The sequence below is a fragment of the Nerophis lumbriciformis genome, linkage group LG32 (assembly GCF_033978685.3).
Source record: "Nerophis lumbriciformis linkage group LG32, RoL_Nlum_v2.1, whole genome shotgun sequence".
Lineage (NCBI taxonomy): Eukaryota > Metazoa > Chordata > Actinopteri > Syngnathiformes > Syngnathidae > Nerophis > Nerophis lumbriciformis.
The window spans coordinates 1,584,146-1,601,645 of record NC_084579.2 but is presented as its reverse complement, the minus strand read 5'-3'; the positions used below and the strand labels follow the sequence as shown (position 1 = coordinate 1,601,645).

At 42.5% G+C, this 17,500-nt stretch overlaps 2 protein-coding genes across 4 annotated transcripts in view; both read right to left on the bottom strand.

Moving 5' to 3' along the window:
- The window catches only part of kcnj2a (potassium inwardly rectifying channel subfamily J member 2a), a 2,251-nt gene extending 1,484 nt beyond the window's left edge, over positions 1-767 (bottom strand). The window contains exons 1-2 of the mRNA XM_061926649.1: positions 660-767; positions 1-144 (exon numbers count right to left, since the gene is read on the bottom strand). The exon at positions 1-144 is cut by the window's left edge and continues 1,484 nt beyond it. Of these exons, the coding sequence (XP_061782633.1) occupies positions 1-49 (49 nt within the window). The 5' untranslated portion in view covers positions 50-144; positions 660-767. The remainder of the gene's footprint in view (positions 145-659) is intronic.
- Positions 768-3,715: 2,948 nt separating this feature from the next.
- Positions 3,716-14,637, bottom strand: kcnj16a (potassium inwardly rectifying channel subfamily J member 16a). 3 transcript variants are annotated; one of them, XM_061927194.2, is made up of 3 exons: positions 14,506-14,637; positions 14,282-14,360; positions 3,716-6,231 (listed from the first exon to the last, which is right to left on the bottom strand). In XM_061927194.2, exon 3 carries the CDS (start codon positions 6,228-6,230, stop codon positions 4,926-4,928), a length of 1,305 nt encoding a protein of 434 aa, XP_061783178.1. In that variant the 5' UTR covers position 6,231; positions 14,282-14,360; positions 14,506-14,637; the 3' UTR covers positions 3,716-4,925. The 3 variants fall into 3 exon arrangements, with proteins under 3 accessions (XP_061783178.1, XP_061783179.1, XP_061783180.1); XM_061927195.1 differs by having other exon boundaries at positions 14,527-14,549; XM_061927196.1 differs by having other exon boundaries at positions 14,520-14,540.
- Between the last annotated feature and the right edge of the window lie 2,863 nt (positions 14,638-17,500).

Below are 17,500 nucleotides of genomic sequence, written 5' to 3'. Positions count from 1 at the left end.
GCTTCTCCGACGACACCGCGCTGTAGGATCCTCCGCGCACGCTGCCCATCGCCCGGGGGGGGGGCGGGGCCTCCTTGGTGTTAAGCGAGGAGGCGGGGTCACTCCTCTCTCATAGGGGGGGGGGCGTGGCCTTGTCCGGGTGGTCTGCAAAGAGTGGACACTTGATTAGGCACACGCTGCTTTGACAAGGGCAGACTTTTTACGCACGACATCGCAAACAGGGGGTCAGAGGTCAAAGGTGGGAGGAGCTCTCTAAAGGAGGAGGGGCCACAGCTTGTTGTCTGTCAGAACCTCCCGGGACCTCCTGCTGGGAAGTCCTGGGAGGGTTCACTTCTCATTAGTGCCGGTCGTCACGACGACGCCATGCAGGACCTGCTCTGGGGGCGTCTTCATCATTCTCATAATCACCATCATCATCTTCATCTTGTTTGGACCTCACAGAACCACGCAACAACTTCTTCACACACACACACACACACACACACGCGCGCGCGCTAACAGGTGGGGATTGCAGCAATCACGCACGCGCGTGCACACGCACACACGTGCGACATATTTTTGTCAACATTTTGTTTCCCCTGTAAAAAGTCACCAAGTTCAGACCGGCGGCAAAAGAAGCAGAACCATGACGTCATTAAAGTCCAGAAACGTGTCTATACCTGTTGCTCGTGCACGTGCACGGAAGTCAGGTCCGGTTCGGTGTGAGCCGGGTCCTTTTCACTCTCTCAGCGGTCATGTCTGCAGAACCGGGTCTCGGTGCTGCGTCTGATCGCCGGTCCCAAACTTATAAACACCATGCAGGAGCTGGCCCCGCCCCCTCCCTCCCTCCTCCCCCTCCACCCCCTCCAAGCACGCCGTCGCGTGCACGCGGACTGTGGCGGGCACGCACCGCGCACGGGGGACACCGAAACTTTTTGATAAGTCGCTAACGCCGCGTGACGTCACGGGAGCACAGATGAGGGAGGATGAAGATAACAATCACGTGACGAAGATGAGGATGAGAGTGCGCATGTGCTGCTAATAATCATTCAAGCATGGGAACGTTTGATGAGGCGTGTGTGTGTGTGTGTGTGTGTGTGTGTGTGTGTGTGTGTGTGTGTGTGTGTGTGTGTGTGTGTGTGTGTGTGTGTGTGTGTGTGTGTGTGTTCTTGTATTTCTAGCCTTCTTGAGACGGGAAGAAGGAAAAGTATCTTCCATATGAGGAGGTGTGAACAAGTGATGACATAAATCATGGTCCCGATAACATTGCATCTAATAGAGAGCCACATACTAGAGTCCGTGAACATTGCTCCAAAGTCAGGATTTGTCGATTGATTTAATGTGCATACAAAAGTGTGTGTGCGTGTGTGTGTGTGTGCGTGTGTGTGTGTGTGTGTGTGTGTGTGTGTGTGTGTGTGTGTGTGTGTGTGAGTGTGTGTGTGTGTGTGTGTGTGTGTGTGTGTGTGTGTGTGTGTGTGTGTGTGTGTGTGTGTGTGTGTGTGTGTTGTCCCTGCAGGATAGTTGGGTGCCACACGGGGGCACCACTTCATTTAGGATATACAATGATAGATATAACAATAATGTGACATGAGAATATGATAATGTGACATGAGAATGTAATAAAGTGACATGAGAATATGATAATGTGAAATGATAGTATGATAATGTGACATGAGAATAAGATAATGTGACATGAGAATGTAATACTTTGACATGAGAATATGATAATGTGACATGAGAACATGATAATGTGACATGAGAATGTAATAAAGTGACATGCGAATATGATAATGTGACATGAGAATATAATAATTTGACATGAGAATATGATAATGTGACATGAGAATGTAATAAAGTGACATGCGAATAAGATAATGTGACATGAGAACATGATAATGTGACATGAGAATATGATAATGTGACATGCGAATGTAATGAAGTGACATGAGAATATGATAATGTGACATGAGAATATAACAATTTGACATGATAATATGATAATGTGACATGAGAACATGATAGTGTGACATGAGAATATGATAATGTGACATGAGAATGTAATAAAGTGACATGCGAATATGATAATGTGACATGAGAATGTAATAGTGACATGCGAATATGATAATGTGACATGAGAATATGATAATGTGACATGAGAATGTAATAAAGTGACATGCGAATATGATAATGTGACATGAGAATATAATAATTTGACATGAGAATATGATAATGTGACATGAGAACATGATAATGTGACCTGAGAATATGATAATGTGACATGAGAACATGATAATGTGACCTGAGAATATGATAATGTGACATGAGAACATGATAATGTGACATGAGAATATGATAATGTGACATGAGAATGTAATAAAGTGACATGCGAATATGATAATGTGGCATGAGAATATAATAATTTGACATGAGAATATGATAATGTGACATGAGAACATGATAATGTGACATGATAATATGATAATGTGACATGAGAATGTAATAAAGTGACATGCGAATATGATAATGTGACATGAGAACATGATAATGTGACATGAGAATATGATAATGTGACATGAGAATGTAATAAAGTGACATGCAAATATGATAATGTGACATGAGAATATAATAATTTGACATGAGAATATGATAATGTGACATGAGAACATGATAATGTGACATGATAATATGATAATGTGACATGAGAATGTAATAAAGTGACATGCGAATATGATAATGTGACATGAGAATATGATAATGTGACATGAGAATGTAATAAAGTGACATGCGAATATGATAATGTGACATGAGAATATAATAATTTGACATGAGAATATGATAATGTGACATGAGAACATGATAATGTGACATGAGAATATGATAATGTGACATGAGAATGTAATAGTGACATGCGAATATGATAATGTGACATGAGAATATGATAATGTGACATGAGAACATGATAATGTGACATGAGAATATGATAATGTGACATGAGAATGTAATAAAGTGACATGAGAATATGATAATGTGACATGAGAATATGATAATGTGACATGAGAATATAATAATTTGACATGAGAATATGATAATGTGACATGAGAATATGATAATGTGACATGAGAATCTAATAAAGTGACATGCGAATATGATAATGTGACATGAGAACATGATAATGTGACATGAGAACATGATAATGTGACATGAGAATGTAATAAAGTGACATGCGAATATGATAATGTGACATGAGAATATAATAATTTGACATGAGAATATGATAATGTGACATGAGAACATGATAATGTGACATGAGAATATGATATTGTGACATGAGAATATGATAATGTGACATGAGAACATGATAATGTATGTGTTATGTGTGTTGGCTGCTCTGCTGCCCCCTACAGTATCTGCTCTCTGTTGCATTACCTGGTCTTCCCAGTCCGGGGGCGGAGCTACGCTAGCACACCTGCAGCCAATGAGTTTCAGCAGGTGATCTTGGATGCTTCATCACCTCCAAAGTGTGGCTAAGATGTGTCATCATTCACGTGGATCACTTCTGGGCAGGTAGCAGTCTGGAGGAGGTGCTAGCTGAGTCCTGCTCCCAGAAGAGGTCCTAGATCTCAGGTCCCTTCCCAAGGTTTCTGTTTCCTCATCTGGGTCTTGCAGGTCTTCATGTTTGGACCTGAGGATGCGGTCTAGGAAGCACTGATCATCTTTGAAATAACATTCTGCTGACTCAGCCTTCATGCTTTTATTGTGAAACCCTGCAGCCATTTCATGTTTTGCTATCAACATTGTGACTTTATTGACTGCTAACACACTTCCTGTCCTACTTATCTTACATCATCTTATGTTTGCTGTCAACACGCTGGACTCACACTCTTCATCATCAGCATGTTGACCTTTGACCTGGATCAGTGGTGTCCACAACACCAAAACAATGTGACAACTCTTCATTCGTGCTAAGTGGCTAATGCTAATGTTACACTTCCATCCTGGCTATATAGCTTTGTGTCCAATCAGGTGGCATTAGCGCAACAGGCAGCGTTAGCATGTCCGATGGCGTTAGCCCAACAAATTGTGTTAGCATATCATGTGGCATTAGTGCAACAGGTGATAGTAGCATGCCTGATGGCATTAGCACAATAGGCAGCGTAAGCGTGTCAGATAGCATTCGTGCAACAAGTGATTTCAGCATGTCATGTGTGGTTAGTGTAACAGGCGGCGTTAGCATGTCAGATGGTGTTAGCGCAACAGGTGATATTAGCATGCCAGATAGCGTTAGCACAACAAGCGGCGTTAGCGTGTCAGATAACGTTAGTGCAACAGGCGGCGTTGGCATGTCAGCGCAACAGGTGGTGTTAGCATGTCATGTGGCGATAATGCAACAGGCATGTCAGGTGGCGTTAGCGCAACAGTGGGCGTTAGCATGTCAGATAGTGTGAGCGCAACAGGTGATATTAGCATGTCAGATGGTGTTAGTGTAACAGGCGGCATTAGCATGTCAGATGGTGTTAGCGCAACAGGTGATATTAGCATGCCAGATAGCGTTAGCACAACAAGCGGCGTTAGTGTGTCAGATAACGTTAGTGCAACAGGCGGCGTTAGCATGTCATGTGTCGTTAGTGTAACAGGCGGCGTTAGCATGTCAGATGGTGTTAGCGCAACAGGTGATATTAGCATGTCAGATAGTGTTAGCACAACAAGCGGCATTAGCGTGTCAGATAACGTTAGTGCAACAGGCGGTGTTGGCATGTCAGCGCAACAGGTGGTGTTAGCATGTCATGTGGCGATAATGCAACAGGCATGTCAGATGGCGTTAGCGCAACAGTGGGCGTTAGCATGTCAGATAGTGTGAGCGCAACAGGTGATATTAGCATGTCAGATGGTGTTAGCGCAACAGGTGGTGCTAGCATGTCAGGTGCTGATGTTGGCTAAGTGAGGCGTCACATTTCTCTGCGTGTGGCATCAGGTGGCATTAGCGCAACAGGCGATGTTAGCATGTCAGGTGACATGAGCGCGACTGGCGGCGTTAGCATGTGAGATGGTGTTAGGCCAACAGGTGGCATTAGCATGTCAGGGGGCATTAGCGCAACAGGCGGCGTTAGCATGTCAGATGGTGGTAGCACGTGAGGGCGTGAGATGGTCTCCGCTCGGCGGTCTTCCTTCGCCGACCGCACCGTCACCACGGGCGGGTGGAGCAAGTTGCCGGGGCGACGTGACTCGGGAGTCGAGCCCGGCCGCGGCGAGCGCTTCTTGAGCTCGAAGGCCTGGGCGCTGAGCTCGGGCATCAGCACCTTGGCGGTCTGGTGGAAGAGGACGTAGTCCACGGTGTAGCGCCTCCTGCCGGCGCGGATCATCTCCTGGAAGACGTGTCCCCAGAGGATGTCGTGCGGCGTGTAGGAGGTGCGGCTCTGGTGCAGCGTTCCCGTGCTGTCGTCGGTGTAGGTGAAGGACACCACCACCTCCAAGTCGGAGCGCCGCAGCCGGGCCGGACTCATCCCGTAGAGCGGGCTCCTGGCGGCGATGCGGTGGCAGACGGTGGTGGGCGTGACCAGGACGATGTCCGGCTGCTGGAGGCGAAGGTCCTCGTAGGTCATGTCCACCTTGCCGGTGGCGTGCACGGCGGAGCGCACGATCTGAGCGCGTGCCGTGCCCTCCACCAGGTGGTGGCGGCGGAAGTCGCCCACCCTCCAGGAGAGACACAGGTGGCCGTCGCGGAGGTTGATGACGGCGCAGCTGCTGAAGCCCACCGTCTGCGCTCGCTTCCTGGCGGACGCCATCTTGGACACGGCCACCCCGATGACGAAGGTGTCGATCAGGCAGCTGACCACGTCCTGAACGGTGACCACCAAGATGGCCGCCGTGCAGTTCTCCGACATCCCCCTGGCGCCGTAGCCGATGGTGGTCTGCGTCTCCAGCGAGAAGAGGAAGGCGGCGGTGAAGCTGCGCACCTCGTAGACGCACGGCGCCGTCTTGGGGTCCTGCGTGTCCCCGTGAGCCAGAGCGATGACCCAGAAGAGGATCCCGAAGAAGAGCCAGGACAAGATGTAGGACAGGGCGAAGATGAGGAACATCACCCTCCAGCGGATCTCCACCAGCGTGGTGAAGATGTCCGTCACGAACAGGAGCCACTCGGCCGGCACGTGGCGGAAAACCACCTCGCAGTTTCCTTCCTTGCGCACGTAGCGCTGCTTCCTGGACGCCGCTGCCTCATCGCTAGCGAACACCTTGTTGTAGCTCGTCTGCATCCTGACACGCAAACACACAAACGTCACACAACAACACAAATACTTTCTACTACCACAAGACTGTACTTTTAACATGTACTACAAAAGTGTAAATAGTGTGTATAAAGTATATTGTGGAGGGGGGTGTGGTCTGCGGGCCTGCCGTGGAGCGGGGTGTGTAAGGACCGGCCTCGAAGTCAGCGGCAGGTGAGTAGATTGCCCAGCTGGGGGCTTTGTTATCTAATCACCTGTCGCCCTTATCAGCAGCAGCCGGGACGAGAGACGCGGTGGCAGTTGCTGGTGAGCAGAGGTATGAGAGCGAGAGACATTTAGCTGGAAAGCAAAACCACACTGCTTGTGAAAAGAAAAGATTTGTTAACCAGACTACCGGGCCCACAAGAGCATCTTTGTAGCCAGAAAGAACCACAGGATATACCTATATATATATATATATATATATATATATATATATATATATATATATATATATATATATATATATATATATATATATATATATATATATGTATACTGTACATACCTTTATATACATATATACCTATAAATATACCTATACTGTACATACCTTTATATACCTATACTGCATATACCTTTATATACCTACATAGTGTGTGTGTGAATGGGTGAATGTGGAATTAGTGTCAAAGCGCTTTGAGTTCCTTAAAAAGTTAGAAAAGCGCAATACAAGTACAACCGAAGTATATATACCTATTAGAGATGCGCGGATAGGCAATTATTTCATCCGCAACCGCATCAGAAAGTCGTCAACCATCCGCCATCCACCCGATCTAACATTTGATCAGAACCGCACCCGCCCGTTGTTATATATCTAATATAGACGATGCAAGGCATTAGTGAGGTTATAAAGCTTTTGCCTGTTAAAGAAAGGAGACTGATCCAATGCTGCACAGACATTCGCGTGCCACGCTGTCACGACCCAGACGCACACCAGTGCGCAATCATATGGGAGCCGCGCTGAGCGCACCTCCAAGCGCGTCTCGCTGCCGGCGACGGCCGGGTATATGGGCCTGACGCTCCAGTGCCATCCATTTTCAGGGCTAGTTGATTCGGCAGGTGGGTTGTTACACACTCCTTAGCGGGTTCCGACTTCCATGGCCACCGTCCTAGCTGCTGTCTATACCAACCAGGGTGAGCCCCACCCCTTTCGTGAGCGCACTGCGCGCGGAGTGACCCCTGTTACGAGCCCCCGGCCACGGGGGTGGCGGGCAGGTAAGCTGCTTACCTGCTGCGTGTGACGCCGGCCGCGGCGAAGGCGGATGAGGCGGGGTGTCGGTGCGGTGGGCGCGGTGGTGACCCTGGACGTGCGTCGGGCCCTTCTCGCGGATCGCCTCAGCTACGGCTCCCGGTGGGGCCCTCTCGGGGGAAGGGGCCTCGGTCCCGGACCCCGGCGAGGCGTCCCTTCTCCGCTCCGTAAAAGTGTCCATCTCTTTTTTTTTTCTTCTTCTGTTGTGGCATATGCTGCAGGTGCCTGCTCGTTTTTCGTATGTGGGTAACAACATTTAACTATGTATATATATTTACCAATTGGTTTAACTGCCACCCGCCTGAATCTATTTAAAATCTAAGTTTTTTTAATTTCAACCGCCCGACCCGACCCGCGGATAAAATCTAATTTTTTTTTATTTCAACCGCCCGACCCGACCCGCGGATAATCCGCGGACTCCGCGGTTGTGTCCGCAAACCGCACATCTCTAATACCTATACTTTATTTACCTTTATATACCTATATAGATATATATACCTATATTGTATATACACCTTTATATACTTATATACATATATATGTAAATATATATATATATAACTATACTTAATATACCTTTATGTACCTATATACATATATAGCTATACTGTATATACCTACAGTATATATACCTCATTTGTATACTCTAGCCTTTATATAGGCTCCTTTTTAGACCAGTTGATCTGCCGTCTCTCTTTTCTGCTCTTCCCCCCACAAGTCAGCTGTGGCTGCTCTTCCAGGCGTGTGATTGGTCCAGGCCAGCAGGTTAGTGTGTAGAGAGACACGCCTCCTCCTCCTCAGCACGTTTGTACGCACACAACAAGACTTTCAGTCTTGATAAATCGCACTGTGAGTGTTCAATGATTATATTTGCATCTCCTGTTGTGTTGAAGTCATGAGCACATACTTCATGCATTATGGGAACTACTTGGAGTGTTTCACACACTGTCCTCTGCTCACTCACCACATCCTGTTTGTGTGTGGCCACTTTGCACCTTTTGTACTGTGTGTGTACTACAATGTGTGTGTACTACAATGTGTGTGTCCACTTTGCACCTTTAGTACTGTGTGTCTACTACAATGTGTGTGGCCACTTTGCACCTTTTGTACTGTGTGTGTACTACAATGTGTGTGTACTACAATGTGTGTGTCCACTTTGCACCTTTTAGTACTGTGTGTGTACTACAATGTGTGTGTACTACAATGTGTGTGTCCACTTTGCACCTTTAGTATTGTGTGTGTACTACAATGTGTGTGTCCACTTTGCACCTTTAGTACTGTGTGTGTACTACAATGTGTGTGTACTACAATGTGTGTGTCCACTTTGCACCTTTAGTACTGTGTGTGTACTACAATGTGTGTGTACTACAATGTGTGTGTCCACTTTGCACCTTTAGTACTGTGTGTGTACCACAATGTGTGTGTTCACTTTGCACCTTTAGTACTGTGTGTGTACTACAATGTGAGTGTCCACTTTGCACCTTTAGTACTGTGTGTGTACTACAATGTGTGTGACCACTTTGCACCTTTAGTACTGTGTGTGTATACTACAATATGTGTGTCCACTTTGCACCTTTAGTACTGTGTGTGTACTACAATGTGTGTGTACTACAATGTGTGTGTTCAATTTGCACCTTTAGTACTGTGTGTGTATACTACAATATGTGTGTCCACTTTGCACCTTTAGTACTGTGTGTGTACTACAATGTGTGTGTACTACAATGTGTGTGTCCACTTTGCACCTTTAGTACTGTGTGTGTACTACAATGTGTGTGTACTATAATGTGTGTGTCCACTTTGCACCTTTAGTACTGTGTGTGTACTACAATGTGTGTGTTCACTTTGCACCTTTAGTACTGTGTGTGTACTACAATGTGTGTGTCCACTTTGCACCTTTAGTACTGTGTGTGTACTACAATGTGTGTGTCCACTTTGCACCTTTAGTACTGTGTGTGTACTACAATGTGCGTGTACTACAATGTGTGTGTTCAATTTGCACCTTTAGTACTGTGTGTGTACTACAATGTGTGTGTCCACTTTGCACCTTTAGTACTGTGTGTGTACTACAATGTGTGTGTACTACAATGTGTGTGGCCACTTTGCACCTTTAGTACTGTGTGTGTACTACAATGTGTGTGTCCACTTTGCACCTTTAGTACTGTGTGTGTACTACAATGTGCGTGTACTACGATGTGTGTGTTCAATTTGCACCTTTAGTACTGTGTGTACTACAATGTGTGTGTCCACTTTGCACCTTTAGTACTGTGTGTGTACTACAATGTGTGTGTACTACAATGTGTGTGGCCACTTTGCACCTTTAGTACTGTGTGTGTACTACAATGTGTGTGTCCACTTTGCACCTTTAGTACTGTGTGTGTACTACAATGTGCGTGTACTACGATGTGTGTGTTCAATTTGCACCTTTAGTACTGTGTGTACTACAATGTGTGTGTCCACTTTGCACCTTTAGTACTGTGTGTGTACTACAATGTGTGTGTCCATTTTGCACCTTTAGTACTGTATGTGTACTACAATGTGTGTGTCCATTTTGCACCTTTAGTACTGTGTGTACTACAATGTGTGTGTCCACTTTGCACCTTTAGTACTGTATGTGTACTACAATGTGTGTGTCCATTTTGCACCTTTAGTACTGTGTGTGTACTACAATGTGTGTGTCCACTTTGCACCTTTAGTACTGTGTGTGTACTACAATGTGCGTGTACTACGATGTGTGTGTTCAATTTGCACCTTTAGTACTGTGTGTACTACAATGTGTGTGTCCACTTTGCACCTTTAGTACTGTGTGTGTACTACAATGTGTGTGTCCATTTTGCACCTTTAGTACTGTATGTGTACTACAATGTGTGTGTCCATTTTGCACCTTTAGTACTGTGTGTACTACAATGTGTGTGTCCACTTTGCACCTTTAGTACTGTATGTGTACTACAATGTGTGTGTCCATTTTGCACCTTTAGTACTGTGTGTGTACTACAATGTGTGTGTCCATTTTGCACCTTTAGTACTGTGTGTACTACAATGTGTGTGTCCACTTTGCACCTTTAGTACTGTATGTGTACTACAATGTGTGTGTCCATTTTGCACCTTTAGTACTGTGTGTGTACTACAATGTGCGTGTACTACAATGTGTGTGTTCACTTTGCACCTTTAGTACTGTGTGTGTACTACAATGTGTGTGTCCACTTTGCACCTTTAGTACTGTGTGTGTACTACAATGTGTGTGTACTACAATGTGTGTGTCCACTTTGCACCTTTAGTACTGTGTGTGTACTACAATGTGTGTGTACTACAATGTGTGTGTCCACTTTGCACCTTTTGTACTGTGTGTGTACTACAATGTGTGTGTTCACTTTGCACCTTTAGTACTGTGTGTGTACTACAATGTGCGTGTACTACAATGTGCGTGTACTACAATGTGTGTGTTCACTTTGCACCTTTAGTACTGTGTGTGTACTGCAATGTGTGTGTCCACTTTGCACCTTTAGTACTGTGTGTGTACTACAATGTGTGTGTCCACTTTGCACCTTTAGTACTGTGTGTGTATACTACAATATGTGTGTCCACTTTGCACCTTTAGTACTGTGTGTGTACTACAATGTGCGTGTACTACAATGTGTGTGTCCACTTTGCACCTTTAGTACTGTGTGTGTATACTACAATATGTGTGTCCACTTTGCACCTTTAGTACTGTGTGTGTACTACAATGTGCGTGTACTACAATGTGTGTGTTCAATTTGCACCTTTAGTACTGTGTGTGTACTACAATGTGCGTGTACTACAATGTGTGTGTTCACTTTGCACCTTTAGCACTGTGTGTGTACTACAATGTGTGTGTCCACTTTGCACCTTTAGTACTGTGTGTGTACTACAATGTGTGTGTCCACTTTGCACCTTTAGTATTGTGTGTGTACTACAATGTGTGTGGCCACTTTGCACCTTTTGTACTGTGTGTGTACTACAATGTGTGTGTCCACTTTTGCACCTTTAGTACTGTGTGTGTACTACAATGTGTGTGTACTACAATGTGTGTGTTCAATTTGCACCTTTAGTACTGTGTGTGTACTACAATGTGCGTGTACTACAATGTGTGTGTTCACTTTGCACCTTTAGCACTGTGTGTGTACTACAATGTGTGTGTCCACTTTGCACCTTTAGTACTGTGTGTGTACTACAATGTATGTGTACTACAATGTGTGTGTCCACTTTGCACCTTTAGTACTGTGTGTGTACTACAATGTGTGTGTACTACAATGTGTGTGTCCACTTTGCACCTTTAGTACTGTGTGTGTACTACAATGTGTGTGTCCACTTTGCACCTTTAGTACGCACACTATGTGTGTACTACAATGTGCATGTACTACAATGTGTGTGTAGTACAAAGTTGTGTGTACTACAATGTGTGTGTACTACAATGTGTGTGTAGTACTGTAGTGTAGTGTTGCCCCCCCCCCCCCCCCCCAAGCAGTGTGATGTTGAGCCAGGATGTGAAGCTGTTGTGTGTACATGATTGTGTGTTTGTGCTGGTGTGTGTACAAAACACACAATGACCTTGACTACAAAGTGTGTGTGTGTGTGTGTGTGTGTGTGTGTGTGTGTGTGTGTGTGTGTGTGTGTGTGTGTGTGTGGTGCACGGCAACACTTGTAACCTCACGCGCCACTGAGCTAACAACCTGTTAGCGCGCTGTTAGCATGCAGTCGCCATGACGACACAGATGTAAACATGTACTTCATGTCAAATAATCACTTCCTCTTTTGTTCTTTCAACTCCTCAACTTTTTATTGACATTTTTCATGAGGAAGATGATCCATTTGATGCTTCTTAGTGTACATAAATATTTATTACAAGTAGTACTTTCTTCTGGTCAATACACACCTATATTTGTGTTTTTATACTGCACAATAATATATATTCATACATAGCACTTATGTATTTGTACTGCATGTTTGTATATTTATACATGGTATTCATCTAGTTATACTGCATATTTAGGTATTCACACATGGTATTTATATATTTATACTGCATATTTATATATTCATACATGGTATTTATACAGTTATACTGCATATTTGTGTATTCACACATAGTACTTATGTATTTAAACTGCATATTATTATATTTATACATGGTATTCATATAGTTATACTGCATATTTAGGTATTCATGCATGATATTTATACAGTTATACTGCATTTGATATATTCATACATGGTATTTATATATTTATAGAGACTTTTTATATATTCATGCATAATATTTATATTTTCATACTGCATATTTATATATTCATGCATGGTATTTATATAATTTTACTGCATGTTTATATATTCATACATGCTATTTATATAGTTATTCTGAATATTTATATGTTCATGCATAATATGTATATTCTGATACTGCATTTTTGTATATTCATACATGATATTTATATATTCATACACGATATTTCTATATTTATACTGCATATTTAGATATTTTTTCATGATATTTATACATGTATATATTTATACTGCATATTTATAGATCTACACTGTATATGTATATATTTATACTGCATATTTGTATATTCATACATGATATTTTTATATTTATACTGCATATTTATATACCTATACTGCATATTTATATACTGTATTTACACCACATATTTATATATTATACTGCATATTTATATACATATACTGCATATGTATATATTTATACTGCATATTTATATATTCATACATTATATTTTTATATTTATACTGCATATTTATATATTCATACATGATATTTATATATCTATACATGATATTTATACATCTATACTGCATATTCATATATTTACCCCGAATATTTATATATTATACTGCACATTTATATACATATACTGCATATGTATATATTTATACTGCATATTTATATATTCATACATTATATTTTTATATTTATACCGCATATTTATATATTCATACATGATATTTATACATCTATACTGCATATTCATATATTTACACCGAATATTTATATATTATACTGCATATTTAAATACATATACTGCATATGTATATATTTATACTGCATATTTATATATTCATACATGATATTTTTATATTTGTACTGCATATTTATATATCTATACTGCATATTTATATACTGTATTTACACCACATATTTATATATTATACTGCATATTTATATACATATACTGCATATGTATATATTTATACTGCATATTTATATATTCATACATTGTATTTTTATATTCATACTGCATATTTATATATTCATACATGATATTTATATATCTATACATGGTATTTATACATCTATACTGCATATTCATATATTTACCCCGAATATTTATATATTATACTGCATATTTATATACATATACTGCATATGTATATATTTATACTGCATATTTATATATTCATACATTATATTTTTATATTTATACCGCATATTTATATATTCATACATGATATTTATATATCTATACATGATATTTATACATCTATACTGCATATTCATATATTTACACCGAATATTTATATATTATACTGCATATTTATATACATATACTGCATATGTATATATTTATACTGCATATTTATATATTCATACATTATATTTCTATACTTATATACTTCATATTTGCTGTGAAACAAGTTGACAACACACCTATGATGTGCACGTACGTGCATGAGCACCTGAGCACACACACACACACACACATGATGAAAGAGTCACATGACTACTAATTAAGAATAAAAACAACAACTATACCTGACTCAGGTGTTTGTCAGTGACCGTCTTCTGGTGTGTACGTCGCTTCTGGTGTACACGTCGCTTGTGTGCTGGTCAGCTGCAGTGAAGACACACACACACACACACACACACACACACACACACACACACACACACACACACACACACACACACACACACACACACACACACACACTGAAACAGAGTGATACCTACCTCCTCTGCATCACATGATCACTTACACCTGCTCTTTTACATTTCACCTGCTTTTCAAAATAAAAGCCTCTCTTTTATTCTGAATGTCACTTTGGGAGCGAAGAGTCTGAGTTCAACACAATCATGCTAAATGCTAAATGCTAATGAGAACATGGCGCCACTGCCTGGTTCTGTCCGGTCAACGGTCCAGTGACGCAGTGTGTGTGTGTGTGTGTGTGTGTGTGTGTGTGTGTGTGTGTGTGTGTGTGTGTGTGTGTGTGTGTGTGTGTGTGTGTGTGTGTGTGTATGTGTGTGTGTGTGTGTTGAAGCGTGAAGAAGAAGAAGGTGAAAGTCCTGAGCATGTAATCATTCAGCAAGGAACAGGAGTGACGCCTCCTCACTTTGTCTCACATCTTTGAGCACTCAAGTCGGCCATCTTGGATCAGGCATAGTTCTAAAAACTGCTGTGTTGAAAAGGAGCCAATGTGGCTTGCTGCTGGGTAACTAGTGGACCAAACCAACGCTGGGTTCATTTAATCAATGTGGCTTGCTGCTGGGTAACTAGTGGACCAAACCAACGCTGGGTTCATTTAATCAATGTGGCTTGCTGCTGGGTAACTAGTGGACCCTCCCGGATTTTCCGGGAGACTCCCGAAATTCAGCGCCTCTCCCGAAAACCTCCCGGGACAAATTTTCTCCCGAAAATCTCCCGAAATCCAGGCGGAGCTGGAGGCCACGCCCCCTCCAGCTCCATGCGGACCTGAGTGACGTGTTGACAGCCTGTTCACACGTCCGCTTTCCCACAATATAAACAGCTAATGATGGAGGGCGAGTTCTTGGTTTCTTATATGGGTTTATTGTTAGGCAGTTTTATTAACGTCCTCCCAGCGCGGTAACAACACACAACAACAGCAGTCAAGTTTTCGTCCCCCGTAAAGCAGTTTGTCTGCCGTAAACAGCAATGTTGTGACACTTTTAAACAGGACAATACTGCCATCTACTGTACATGCATATGTGACCCACCCATAATGTGTCACATTTTTGTGTTGATTTATTTAGTTTATTTTGTGGTTTGAATTCGTTTTTGGAGCTGTCATTACACATTTATCAGTATTCACATTGGTCAGTAGTGGGCAGTAGGGCGTTTCTTCCTAAATGAATGCTATCACCTGCAGACCGGAAGTGTCTGGTCATTCTGATGAGCGCGACCAGTCTGTGAACAATTGAAACGTCCTGTGTGCTTTTTCCTCCTGTATAACAGGTTAGTTTTGGTGAATCAACTCACTGAATAATATCCATGTGATCTTTATAAGTTGAAGTACACATTCTGATGGTGGAGCCTAACTCTAAAGTGTTTGTGAGTTGTAGTTTGTATTTGTGAATGAATCCAGTGCACAGCTGCAGTAATCAATACAAAAAGGCGACGTGAGTACGCAATGTTTATATAGGAACTTCTGATCCTAATTCAGACTCCCAAATTAGAGCTCCCCTTTTCTTATTGATTTTATAATGTATATTTGTATAATGTGTGTGTTCTGAAATAGTGACAGCGAATAGAACAAGGATGGACAATTCAACCCTTAACTCAACAATGAGTAGATGAGTGTTATGTGTGTGTATATGTGTAAATAAATGAACACTGAAATTCAAGTATTTCTCTTATTTATATATATATATATATATATATATATATATATATATGTAATAAGATATATATGTATATAGCTAGAATTCACTGAAAGTCAAGTATTTTTTATATATATATATATATATATATATATATATATATATATATATATATATATATATATATATATATATATATATATATATATATATCTTAACCAAAACCACGCCCCCCACCTCCCGAAATCGGAGGTCTCAAGGTTGGCAAGTATGCTGCTGGGTAACTAGTGGACCAAACCAACGCTGGGTTAATTTAACCCAGAAAGATGGGTTGTGCATTCAACACAAATGTTGAATGGTTTTAACTGCATTGCTTGGTTCATTCATTGGTTCATTCATCCTCACAGGTAGACAGGCAGGCAGACAGACAGGCAGAGTCCACATTCATCCTCACAGGTAGACAGGCAGGCAGACAGACAGGCAGAGTCCACATTCATCCTCACAGGCAGACAGGCAGGCAGACAGACAGGCAGAGTCCACATTCATCCTCACAGGCAGACAGGCAGGCAGACAGACAGGCAGAGTCCACATTCATCCTCACAGGTAGACAGGCAGGCAGACAGACAGGCAGAGTCCACATTCATCCTCACAGGCAGACAGGCAGGCAGACAGACAGGCAGAGTCCACATTCATCCTCACAGGCAGACAGGCAGGCAGACAGACAGTCAGAGTCCACATTCATCCTCACAGGCAGACAGGCAGGCAGACAGACAGGCTGAGTCCACATTCATCCTCACAGGCAGACAGGCAGGCAGACAGACAGGCAGAGTCCACATTCATCCTCACAGGTAGACAGGCAGGCAGACAGACAGGCAGAGTCCACATTCATCCTCACAGGCAGACAGGCAGGCAGACAGACAGGCAGAGTCCACATTCATCCTCACAGGTAGACAGGCAGGCAGACAGACAGGCAGAGTCCACGTGGGAATTACCAACATGGCGGCTGTCTGGAGAGAACTACAAAACAAAATGGCAGCCACATATTTCCAGTTTTGATTCCGGTTCAGGCCACGCCCACTTCGTGTGACGTCACCCCAGCTGACCCAATCCTGCTGGTCCCACATCACACCCAATGGTGCGTCATCACGGCAGGTTGGTGGGTCACACAGCCATCACTCCAGCAGCACTGAGAGCAAACTCAGACAGATTTGAGAATATGATAATGTGACATGAGAATGTAATAATGTTACATGAAAATGTAATAATGTTACATGAAAATATGATAATGTGACATGAGAATATAACAAGGCAACATGAGAATGTAATAATGTGACATGATAGTATGATAATGTGACATGAGAATAAGATAATGTGACATGAGAATATAACAAGGCGACATGAGAATATGATAATGTG